Below are 13271 nucleotides of genomic sequence, written 5' to 3'. Positions count from 1 at the left end.
CTCAAGGACAATTCATTAGTAAGTGGCATCCGTTATTAAGCAGTAGAATATACTAGCATTGTCAGGACACTTAACCTTTTTTCCTCAGCTTTTCTTAATGGCAAAATGGGGATAATGCCATATCTCCTGCAGAGGCACTGGGAAGATTAAAATACAGTAAAGTAGGTAAAGACTCGATTACAGAACTCAGTCCATAGTTGAGGCTCACATAGTAATAGTGCTCTCTCTATGTCTCTACATCTACATCTGTTGAATATATGTGTATACACATATATATTATAACGTAATGTATAGCTTTGTAGCCAAAGACTTACTCTTAAATGTTTCTCATAATACAGGAACTACAGAATGGCTCAAAATATACCTTTATGAGTTTACTCCCATTTAAAAGAATTGGGTTGGTTTACTGGATAATTAAAAACAGTTTCCTTCTTAATAAGGTTTTATTTTATATTTTTAACATTTTGATAGTTTTTAATATATTATTTCTGGATTCTTTAAAATAGTTTATCAAATGTTTCAAAACTGCCTAAATACTTCTTCTTTCACAAATACAGATCTGCCATAATTTGAATTTTTATATCACAGAAGGAAGAGACACAGTTACAACTTAGCAGAAAGAAAGAAATGTGATGATATGTTTTTGCTGTTGTGCTTCTTTTTTTTTTTTTTTTTTTTTGGTGTGTGTGGGAAAGGGTGTGATGTCATCTTGTCTCCACCCCCTGTGAGTAAGCCCACGGCACAGCTAAGTGCAGCCGCCCGCCTCTGTCACTGGGAGACAGTCCACTTAAATGCAGCTCCAGGGTTGTGAGGCACCCACCAGCATCATTCCCCGTGCGAGGTGGCAAATGCAACATGCTCTCCAGCTTGGGGTGTCTACTTCTCTGTGGAAGTATTACACTAGCCCTGGGAAATGCACAGAAATTGCCAAAAGGCAAGTAGCCTGATGTTTTATGTTTTAAAAATAATATTAAGATATAGACGTTTTTAAATGTTGATTTTAAATATGATCTGCTTTACCATATGGGGGGAATAGAGTTATTCTGCAGAGATTCAAAGTTCAAATGTGTGAAGGGGTCTCTTAAACTTTTACTTTCCCCCCCCCTGTTATTTACTTTTCAATTACAGCTCTTTATTGCAAAAATGAAAACAATCTTATTACATTGAGCAGCTGTTCATCAGAGCTTGAACTGTATACTTTCTAACTATAGTGCTTGTGTATTGAATCATATTGCGTAAATGGATATTATAGTCTGTTAGAAAGAGTTGTTTGGTGTTTTTATCCTTCTCCCCAGAGACTGAATCAGTACTAGCTTAAGATTCAAAAGAAGCTAATTCTGAAACCTTGAATCTTTGGCGTGAACCTCAAACATACCTGTTGACTAGGAGGCTGAGGGAGTCTAGGCAGGTCAGACCAAAGTACGGTCATGTGCTAATTTGCAGACATGTCCCTCCAGTGAAGTTTGGAAGAGGGCTTGAGCTGTTGGACAGGACACTCCCCCCTTTCTTGGCTAAATTGCTCTCATTTTAGTGTTGGTATTTTGTTTACAAATGTTATCAGAAGAAAATTAAAATTTCTAAATTTTGACCCTAAAAACAACCCTTTGAGCCCATCAGAACCAAAACAAGAGGCTGTTGCCTCTCTCCTGTCTCTGAACATAAATGTTGCATGTACTTTTGTTTCTCTGCAGAGGCACTTCTCTAAGCCAACTCTAGGTCTGTGAAGGCTTTTTATGGTTGCAGACTGCTGTAGTCAGCAGGATTGTGAAAAACAGGCTGGAATTTACCATACAGTCATGATGGAAAACATCAGAGGTAATGCAGAGCTGCAGGCTTGTCAAGAACCTGGTGTGCCTAAAGTCAGAAAGAAAGGTTGTTAGTGTCAGAATATCCAAAAGATCATCCCTAGGTCCTCTCTCTGGGTAGTCTGCCCCAGGATCATCTTGTCCCAAGTGAAAACTGTTCTTTCCTCGGTGGGTAAAGTGAAACTTGAATCCAGCATGTGAAGGCTGAAGCGGTTGGCTAGTTGATATTTCACATGATAATGTGAACAGCAATAAAAAAGACTAAGTAAACTTTCTCAACTCTGATCAAATAATTAAAGAAAAATAAAAAACAAGCACTCTTAGATCTTTTTCTACCAAGAGTTTTGCTCCTTGATCACAATAAAACTGTGATTTAAATAAATCAATTATGAGCCACAAGCATTCAGAGTTAATTGTACCTACTAACGGAATATTTAACAGTGACATATCATTTGAGAAGAGTCTGGGGGTTTTCTCAGTCTTAATACCTACAGAAGACTTTTATTTTACTTTTTATTCATTGCATAGGGATGATATAGGTGCAACTTTGTTACTGCAAACTTCTGGACAATCCCAGTGCTTTAATTATCATGTTGCAATCACTAGACACAAATCTCTTGACACAATTTTTCTTTATTTATAATGGGAAAGAAAAAAAAATATAGTTGTTGAAAATGGCCACAAAACTTTTGTTGTTTATTTAAAAAATATTTGTAGTTTTGGTAATTTGGAAAAAAACATCAAATTATAATAATGATAAAAGAAATGGCAAGTCTTGTTTTTAATACTATGTTTTTTCTTTATTGGAAAGCTATTGAGGACCTTTTAGCTGAAGTCATCTTTTTCAAACTGTGCTCCAGGCATAGGTGCACTGTTTGTCCTACAATGGGTAGAGTTTGGGGTGAGGGTGGAAGGGCAGCTGATTCCTGTCAATAACTTTTGGAGTCTTTAAGTCGGGAATCACAATAAGCGTTAGCAGTTTGCACATTCTCAATAAAGATACCTGTACAACTTTTTGTTTCTCACACTCATTTGACTAAGAATCCTCTTTTCCATAGAAGATCTATAATATCTTAACAGGGGTTTGTCTGTCACAGGACACATTTGGGGAAATGTTGAGTTAAAAAAGAAGAAAAAAGAGTAAAAGTTTTTACTTTATTCTTCCTTCTATTTTAGAGTTGGTTAAATACTATTTGTGACTTAAGAAGTGGTTAGAATTCTGGAGCTAGAAAAGATATTCATGATCACTTAGTCTAGTGATTCCCAGACCTTTGGATTTATGGACCAACAAAAATACACAAATATTTTAACATCAGGGTCCTGTTATAGAGAGCATACTTGAATTTTGCTATGTGAGGATGCTCAAAGGGAACAGGGGAGAATGCCTAGTGTTTATAAAAGTAAACAATTTTAACAGATTTATACAATAAATAAATTTAATTTCATAAATAAGTCCATTGTTATTTTTCTCATTTTCCCACAGACTAATGAAAAATTGATCACAGGCCAATATTTGGAAACCACTGACCTAACATAACCATTTATTTTACAAATGAAGATACCCCAAAGCAGGACAGATTCAGTAACTTTCCCAAGTTAATGGTGGAGCCAGGACTTGATACCTAGCTTCTCATTCAAAATCCATGTTCTAACCTGCCTCCTGCCAGATAGGCAGGTTCCTCTGACCCCAACCTTAGGAATGACATTCTGTAGTGTACATGTGAATGCTACCTATTCCTTGAATAAAAGAGTTTCTTGTAAATTTCTTTAACAGTATTTTAATTTTAACTTTTTTTCCTAAGAACATATCTACATTTTTATGTACATATTTTATATATATATATTATATATACAAAATTATATATATATAACCATATATAGTTATTTATAAGAAGTCAGTTCTTATATGTGGTGTGCCTATTTGCATACCTAGCCACATACTTTGTTATAAAAAGTAAGTTATTAGAAGATTTTTGCTTAGTTTTTAAAAGCTTGGAGACTATTATTAATGGAGCTTTTCTCCTCCCCACCACTAAATGACTATAGTTTTGTCAAATTATTTATTTTTGTTAGCCTCAGTTTTCTCATTTGTAAAATGGGACTAATGATAACTATCTCATAGTATTTTAGGATTAAATGAGATAAGAGACACAAGTCTGGGACATAACAGATTTTCAATAAATCCTTATTGGGTCATAGAAAAGGGGATCAATGTTGAAAAACATGCACACCGAATAACACATGATCTCGTATTCAAAATGTAAGACAAATCTCTTGTAAGGTAGGAAATGAGGTGGTGTGAACTTGGCAGAAAGATGGGGTAAAGGACTGCAGTGTTGTTCTACGTGGCAACAAGGGAGGCTTCTACTGCATTCTAGCCTGACCATTGTCTGCCCATACGGCCAACATTACCCTGTGGAAAGCTGCACCTTTGCTCTAAGATCAGCTTTTCCACAGGGATTTGTAAGATGTCATAGACTCTCCAGGTGAGCTCCTGTTAAGCTTCTTTCTCAGGAGGTGAATTAGACCATACTAGAGAAGAATTTTCACATTGTTTTATACCTTTGGAAGCCCCTGTGCTCCAGCTACCTCTCAGAATCTTTATTCTTGGCACCATTGGCCTTTTTTCTTTTCCTGGCAAACAGGCTAAAATAAAAACCAGTGAGAACAATATGTACTGAAAGGAGCCAACAAAATCTTATAGTGGAAGAGCAGGCCCTTGACACACCTCTGCATGGAAACTCCAGTATACAGAAGATTGTAATTAGCCCAAAGGCAATGGCTATTATTTTTAAGCAAGTGTGAGAAAAACCACAGAGAAACCTCCAAGATACAAGTGTAATCTGATGGCCAGAGGGCATGGGGATCTTGGGTGTGACTCTTGGGATATGGCAGTGGGAAGAGGCAGCTGGCTCTTTGCTTTGGGTTCTTACCTAACAGAGTAGAAATCTCTGACTTTAGGAACAAAACACAGAGCAGATGATAATCATAACAGTAACTGCCATAGCTATTAATAACTATTACCATTATTATTATCACAGATAACATTCTTTGAGTATATCCTGCATGTGGTAATTTAGTGCTTCATATTTTAATGTGGAAAACCTAATTAAATTATTGAAGCTCCTCCATTGTCTTTGTCTGTTTCATGCTTCTATGACAAAATACCTGAGACTAGGTAATTTGCAAAGAACAGAAGTTTATTTTTCACGGTTCTGGAAGCTGGGAAGTCCATGATCAAGGTGCTGGCATCTGGTGAGGGCCTTCTTGCTGCATCCTCACATGGTGGAAGGCAGAAAGGCAAGAAAAGGATAAATTTCTTCCATAAGACTTTTTATAAGGGCACCCAATCCCATTCACAGGGAAGGAGTCCTCATGGCCTAATCACCTCTTAAAGGTCTCAGCTCCTAATACTATCGCACTGGCAACACCTGAATTTTGGAGGGAACACATTCAGACTATAGTACCTATGAAGCAGGTAAACCTATTATTCCCATTTTACAGAGCATAAAATTGTGCCTCAGAGTGTTTAAGTAATTTACTCCAAGTAATATAGCTAGAAAGTGGCAAATGACTATACCTTTAATTTTGATGCAATATTAGTTCCCTGCTCTATGTAAAGATACATTAATTCATTTAAGTAACAAATTATATTGGATGTATACACAGAGCACTGAGGCTGGGGAGACAAAGCTTGGCACTTGTCTTCAGGGAGCTGACCAGCTTGTGGAGAAGATAAGGGACTGGTGTGGAAAGGGATAATTACAATAGAGAGGGGTCATCCTTCAGTGTGGGTGAAGCACAAAGCATTTTGAGAAAAAAAGGATCCAATCTGGATGGGAGGTATGAAGAATTATGAGAGAATAAGAAACCCAAATAGAGGTCTTGAGTACAAACACAAGTTGAGACAAGGAGAAGGATTGCTGAGAGGTGAGGGGCTTTCTCAACAAAGGTAGCTGCTGGCCCAGAGCCCAGGCAACCCCAGCGGCCAAAGCTCAGTGAGTGTTAAAGTACTGAGAGGGAAGCCTAGACTGAAAAAAACCATACAAGATGTAACTGTGCTCTCCTTGTCTCTATCTGGCCTGACTCCTCATGATTGATTACAAAGAGGAAATAAAATGTTGTCTTTGGAGAGGAAGGCTCTTACATCTTGCTCTGTCAACTTTCCAGCTGCTCACCTGGCAGCTGGCTCTCCATGGAGCCCTTCCAGCCTCACTTTGACAAAACAAGAATGTGTCACTCCAACAGCTCAGTCCACTTCTCCAAGAGGTGGTTGATGCTTATGGGAGGCTGCAGAGGATCTCGTCCATCTTAAGTTATGGAACACAGGATACTGGTGAGGAATGCAAAGCCTACTTGGTGTGGTTCTGCTTTTATTTGAGTAATATATATTTATGTATTGCTGGGACTGTATTAAACAGTACATTAGAAGAAAATGGTTCTGCTGCTAAAAAGAAGCTTAAAAACCACCAAGCAAGAAATTATTTTAGCATCTTTTACAGTTCTAAATTTTCTTGACAGTTTTATTGATGTGTTTGTCTATCAATTATTAAAGATTATCAGTAGTCCTTAATAATTCTTAAAAGTATACTAATAATCATCATGTTACATATCAATGGTGTTTAATGCTGTGTTTATGTAAATTATCTCATTTTATCCTCACACCTGTGAAATATATTATTATTATCTCCATTTCACAGATGAAGAACTAAGCTTAAACAGTATGTTAGCTATCTGTTGCTGCATAAAAAGTTTCCACAATAATCTTTAATTGACTGTTAATAATCCTTAATAATCAATAGTCAACACATCAAACACAGATTATTAAGCATCTACTAGGTAAACTGAATGAGATACAGCCCCTGCTATAAAAGAACCTTATATTACAAAGGTAAAAATTGACCAAATATAATTTGTCCTGATGCTAAATTTAGAAACTGAGGTTTAAAAAAATAAAGTTCTCTTGTGTTAATTATACATTCACTAGTTTAGTTTTATAGACTGCTATATTGGGCTATAAGATACTGTTAAGAATTTTTACTATCTTCCCCTGTCTCCCTTCAAGAAAGAGAGGGGACACAGGGGAACACTTGAAAATAGAAGAATTCATCAATATAATATTATAGCAAAGACAGTTAAAATGTTATAGGCTAATGTGAGTTTACAGAAGGTTTTTTAAAGACATAAGTGAGGTGTTTAATGAAGGGAATGCCATTCAGGAGATGGGACCAATCACTCTATCTGGATCACCACCCTCAGAAAAAATTTCCCTTTTGCTGTTCCCTGATTGTAATTTATAACAGTAGGTATAAACAGGAGAATATTGAAAGTAAATAGGTGAATTTAATAAAATTGATCTCAGAATAAACATAAAATTAAGAAATAGGATACTCTAATGTGATTATCTAGATTATCTAGTTATCTAGAGAGATTACTAGTCAAATAAGAACACACTTGTTAAAATGACCGCCAAAAAGTAAAAATAAATAGTATCAGCTAAAGAAGGAACAAGCTAAACATAATATAGAAAAACAATAATTGATATACATATATTCTATTAAAATAACATTTTAAAAGATGATAACCATATTACTATGTATCAGGCATGATATTTAATGCTAAGTGTTTATAAACATGTGAAATATATATTATTATTAGCTCCATTTCACAGATAAGAAATTAAGTTTAAAGAGTATATTAGTGTAATCCCAGCACTTTGGAAGGCCGAGGTGGGCAGATTACTTGAGGTCAAGAGTTCAAGACCAGCCTAGTCAACACGGTGAAACCCCATCTCCACTAAAAATACAAAAATTAGCCAGGTGTAATGGCAGGTACCTGTAATCCCAGCTACTCAGAAGGTTAAGGCATGAGAATTGCTTGAGCCCAGGAGGCGGAGGTTGCAGTGAGCTGAGATTGTGCCACTGCACTCCAACCTGTGCAACAGAGCAAGGCTCCATTTCAAAAAAAAAAAGAGTATGTTAGTTATATTTTTCTTATAACAAATGTCCACAAAATTATCAACTTAAAATAACACACATTTATTATTTCACAGTTGCTCTGAGTTAGGAGTCTGAGCCTGGTTTAGCTGGGCAGACTCTCCTCTCCTTCAAGATGTCTCACAAGGCAACAGTGAAGGTACTGGCCAGAGGTGAGGTCTGATCTGAAGGTTTGCATGAAGAAGGATTTACTTCCAAGCTCACATGGTTGTTAGCAGAATTCAATTCCTTGAGGATCATTGGTCAAAGGGCCTCATTTTCTCACTGGCTATTGGCCCAAGGTTGCTGCAGGTCTTTGCCTCATAGGCCTTTCTATTATGGCCACTTGCTTCATCAAAATATACAAGCCCAGGAGAGTCTGCTGGTAAGATGGAGATCACAACCTTATGTAGCCGAATCACAGAAGTGACAACCCATCACTTCTGCCATATTCTATTGGTTAGAAGCAACTCACAGGTTTACCATACAAGTTGATTGTATACCTCAGATTATGTAAGAGTCTATCCACCACAAAGAGTTCAATGGCTGGTAGCAAGTGATATAGTGAAACTATGAATATGGGAAATCTAACTCCAGATAATATACTGGTTTAAGCATTAAAACTCCATCAACTTCCTAAAGAATTAAGCATTTTGTGGCAGATGCCAACATTGGCAAACTGCTAATTTGTCTCCCTCAGTGCTTGAAGTTAATTATAAGAAATCTCTGAGAATTGAGATAAATATCTTAAGAGTACCAAGTAAATATTCAGCACCCAATATGGACCTTGTTTTCTGTATACAGGAGCCCAGTCAATGCCTAGATTCCTTTGCTGGTTTCCTCTGTGGTCCATCAAATGTGGTTGATATCATGTACAGAGGCACACAAAATTCCTCCAAAATAGAAAAAACGCTTTTATCCCTGACACCATCTCTTAAAGGAAACGAAAAAACATAAGAAAAAAATTAACATAGTAAGTAATTGACACCTATGAACCTGATGATACAGTCCTGATAAAAATGTGCTTTTCTGGCCAGGCATGGTGGCTCATGCCTGTAATCCCAGCACTTTGGGAGGCCAAGGCGGGCGGATCACGAGGTCAGGAGATCGAGACCATCCTGGCTAACATGGTGAAACCCTGTCTCTACTAAAAATACAAAAAATTAGCCGTGCATGGTGGCACGTGCCCATAGTCACAGCTACTCGGGAGGCTGAGGCAGGAGAATCGCTTGAACCCGGGAGGCAGAGGTGACAGTGAGCCGAGATCGCACCACTGCACTCCAGCCTGGGCGACAGAGCAAGACTCTGTGTCCAAAAAAAAAAAAAAAAAAAAAAAAGTGCTTTTCTGAAACTTCAGTGGAGTTGCTTTTAGAGTAAATGGAAGTTACTGTAGGTCTAATTAAACTTGTGTGTAGAGAAAGAAAATATACTTTTGTCAGTGGATGTGATGGAAGCAACTAGAAAAACCAGAGGAGTTTCTCTCAGATCCTATTTAGTGTTAATAAAACAATTTTTCCATATGCTCTCAGGAAAGAAAATTTAGGTTGTACACAGAAAATATTCTAACCATGACACTCAGACTCTCATAGACTGTTTAATGCTAGATACCCTGTGGGTCTCTTCTCTAGCGTACAGTCTTCTCTTGTGTTGGGAAGGCCCCAAAAGTGCAGGAGGCACATGGTAGGAAAGGCTGGCTTCAAGGTCTCAGACTACTTTGGCAAAGTTCTGTGGACAGCAAGACTAAATCAGTACTTATTCTACTCCGTATAATATTAGCTTGGGTTTCCCACCAACAGCCTTCCACAGCAAGATTGTTATAGTGTGTTGTAGGTTTCCCTCACCTACTAAAGCCTTGACATATATTTACAGTGATTTTGATGAACATTTAAGGCCTGTCAGTACACATGCTATGAAGTCAGCTAATGTTCCTTTCTGTGGAATTCTAAAGAAGGAGCTAGAAGATGTGGCATTTTCATAGAAGATTTGTCATCATTCTCCAGTCAAGGATCATACTTTGAAAGCCCAACCATTAGAAAACCAGGGCAAATTCACCCACTTCAAGCATCTTCTGGTCACACTAGAAATTAATTTTAGAGAAAATTGAGGCCTAAGTCACATCTCACCTATGACATAGCAATTCAATATTTTCTTCATTTAATAAGTTTACCTATGACTATAAATACTATAATGTATATCCCAGTACAGGCTATAGCCCAATATATTTAATCCTGGATGCACATGAGAATAATAAAGTTTTCAAAAATATCAGTAATGCTCTGCCTCCCCAACAAATTTATTTTAAATTGGTCTAGGGTGGGATTTTTTTTTTTTAACTCCTCAGGTGATTCTAATATGGCCAGGGTTAAGAACTACTGATTTGGAGCTTTTCGACAATTTGTATGTATAAGTGCTTGATAAATAAATCTTTCTTGATGAGTACAGAGTAAAATTTAAAAGTTGTAAGTACATTTTTCTACTATTTAAGTTTTGATTTCTGTAAATTTAAAAGTGATTTTTACTTTTATGCTGCTTTGTTCCAGGATTTTAAAACATTGTTTGAAAAAATTTTCAGACTCCCTCCTGAAGCTATATAAAATAAGTAAATGTGTAAAATTGAGATGAACATTTGGTTTTAGTGTTAGAACGTAAGTGCTACTCTCAGAAGCCAGATCTGAGAAGCTGTGACTGTGATTTTTAAGAATGGACTTACATTTATTCATTTTGTCATTTAATTAATATTTTTTAATCATCATATTAGGATTACAAAGATGAATAAGACCTTTCCTGCATTTAAGGGGTTTGAAATCAGTTCTATTTAAAAATACTTGGCCACACAAAAGTCATTTACTTTTATATGAAACTGTTGGTGTGTTAATTCTTTATCCTCATTTAACAACCAACATTTGCAGGAGCTAAGCTATCCCACTGTGTTGCCATGTACTGGCTTTAAGTGATATACATAAGAAGAAGAAAAATGAATTCAAATGTAATCTGTTAAGAAAAACAAAGCACCTCATGATTTCAGTGCAAAATATAGGAGTTAAGCAAATATGCAATGGATTTCCATACTCAGAAAGTATGGGTTATGTAAATTATATTGAAAATAATTTCTTTAATTGTGCACATTTATATATTCCAGCTGATTTTTGTATTTTATGTTAAGGATAATTTTTCAGCATGTAGCATGTCTTATAATCTGAAACATATTTAAAATGTATTCCACTGTTTCTCTAATGTAATGGAAGTTCTCTCTTCTCTGAGTAGTGGTGAATGAAACCTTGCTAAGACTCTGAACAGGGGCGCTTTGCTTACAAGGTGATGCCAAGGTGGAGCTTCAGATATCCTTTCTCATTAAATACAATTCTGTGATTTCTCCATTCTGTTAGCTGATAAGAAAACATTCTGGTTTTCCAAGGGTCCTCCTGAGAGGCCACTGTGCACGTGTGTGTGGGTGTGTGAGACCTAACAGGCCTTGCTTCTCTGAGAGCAGCAGATTCTGTCGTTCAAGGAGGGGCTTGGAGTGTCTGCCAAAGTCATGCTGGCAGCGAGCTCTGGAATTCAGTTCTGTTCCAGCTACGTCGGCAGGAGATGCAGGACAATTTCCTTCTCCTTTCACTTTCCCAGATGAAGTTAAGACACTCTGGCCAGTTAGTTTAGAGTAAGGTATCAGATGACCTGGAAGACAGTCCCTCCATTCCTCTCCAGGCCCATCCTCTCCAAACTCCCCTAATGATCCTGCTGTCACAGAATTCTTCCCTAACTATTCCTTTTTACAAGAATTAAAAGGAAAATGATGCTGGGCATTCTCTCCCATATCAGGTTTACCTAATTTGTAGTTTTGTTATGAGCTGGAAAGATAAATACTGAAAATTAGCACCATGGGTTAGTGGGTAAAGTGCAGGAGTCCACGTGAGCCCGAGTAAGTCGTTAGGTTGGTGCAAAAGTAACTGTGGTTTTTGCCATTAAAAACCACAATTACTTTTGCACCAACCTAATGCTTCACCTTTCTGAACATCAGGGGTTTTTTCTCTAAAAAAAGGAAATAATAAAAGTATCAGTCCTCTTTAGCTTTCATTAACAAGTAATATTCGGGTGGCATTAATAGATTTTTTTGATAGTAACTTTCTTAACCAAAGTAAACAAACGTGAAGACCAGTTACATTTTTAAAACTCTTTACCTGCTGATATAGTTTGGCTCTGTGTTCCCATCCAAATCTTGTCTCGAATTGTAATCCCCATAATCCCCACACGTGGAGGGTGGAACTTGGTGGGAGGTGATTGGATCATGGGGGTGGTTTCTCCCACGCTGTTCTCGTGATAGTGAGTTCTCAGGAGAGATGATGGTTTTATAAATGGTAGTTTTTCCTGCACTCTCACACATTCCCTCTCTTGCCTGCTGCCATGTAAGATGTGCCTGCTTCCCCTTCTGCCATAATTCTAAGTTTCCTGAGGCCTCCCCAGCCATGCAGAAGTGTGAGTCAATTAAACCTCTTTCCTTTATAAACTACCCAGTCTTGGGTATTTCTTTATAGTAGTGTGAAAATGGACTAATACATCTGCCTTGGCAGTGATGGAAAGATCTAGACACTCCAGCAGCCTGGACACTGGTGCTGAGCAGAAAGACAACCTTTCTGGGTGTCAAAGTCTAGAGTGTCTGAGCCTGTGGTGTGGCATCCACACAGTGAAACAGGATCTGCAGAGAGGAGCCAGGACACTGGGAGTGTTTTCAACATAATTCTTGCCATGAGCATCCCACTCCTGTACTCTCATCCAGCTCTCCCTGAAGGAGTCTGGAAGATCCTGCTCAGAGCATATTTGTCTTTTACGGTGAAACATCTGAAAGTACAAGTTGTGGTCTTTGGTCATTTTTTTCTCCGCCTATCCTTGGGATGCAATTCCATGTGACTTAGCCTGCTCCTGGATGCCTGCTGCAGTCTGTCTGGTCAGTCTGCAGGTACTGGATTGGTTTGATTGTGTGACTCTTTTTCTGCACTCCCTCTTTTTGTTCCTAATCCTTCTCTTTCCTAAACTTTCATCCTCCTTCTCCTGCCCCTCCTCTTTCTCCTTTCTCTCAACATGATGAGAGTCTTCAGAGCATTCTCCTGGCTTCCACCCCCAGCCACTCCTGCTGACCACTTTGGCCCATGTCCTTGCCTCACAGCTGACTCCTCATCTGTTTGGATGCAGCAGGAATTATCCTTTGGAAGAAAATGCACACTTTATTTTTTTTAAAGGCAAAAGTGTTGTTTCTATGTCATGCAAAGTATTCCACTTAGTTGAAGAATATCATTGCTTCCTGTTCATTTATCTTGGCATGACCAATCTTAGAAAGGCACACATTTATATTCATTTGATCAGCTCTGTGTATATCAGATTAGACAAACCATAACTGTATATTCACACCATAGCATTCCTAAATGGCTTTGGCTATAACATAAATCACTATGTCCCTTGAAGGATGGCAACAACATATGCACAATAGCAGTCAGAC

General features: G+C 37.7%; 1 protein-coding gene across 50 annotated transcripts in view; it reads left to right on the top strand.

Annotated features, from left to right (window-relative positions):
- The first annotated feature begins 746 nt into the window (after positions 1-746).
- The window catches only part of ABI3BP (ABI family member 3 binding protein), a 244175-nt gene continuing 231650 nt past the window's right edge, over positions 747-13271 (top strand). For 38 of the 50 annotated variants that reach the window (XM_054682097.2, XM_009446041.5, XM_016941562.4 and 35 more), the window contains exon 1: positions 768-934. In XM_054682097.2, the coding sequence (XP_054538072.1) occupies positions 856-934 (79 nt within the window). In that variant the 5' untranslated portion in view covers positions 768-855. Of the gene's footprint in view, positions 935-13271 lie in introns of all 50 variants that reach the window. The other 12 variants (XM_054682098.1, XM_054682094.2, XM_054682093.2 and 9 more) reach the window with 5 other exon arrangements.

The sequence above is a fragment of the Pan troglodytes genome, chromosome 2 (genome assembly GCF_028858775.2).
Source record: "Pan troglodytes isolate AG18354 chromosome 2, NHGRI_mPanTro3-v2.0_pri, whole genome shotgun sequence".
In the NCBI taxonomy this organism is placed as follows: Eukaryota; Metazoa; Chordata; class Mammalia; order Primates; family Hominidae; genus Pan; species Pan troglodytes.
Note: the sequence above shows the minus strand (reverse complement) of the source record. Positions and strands in the feature narration are given on the sequence as shown.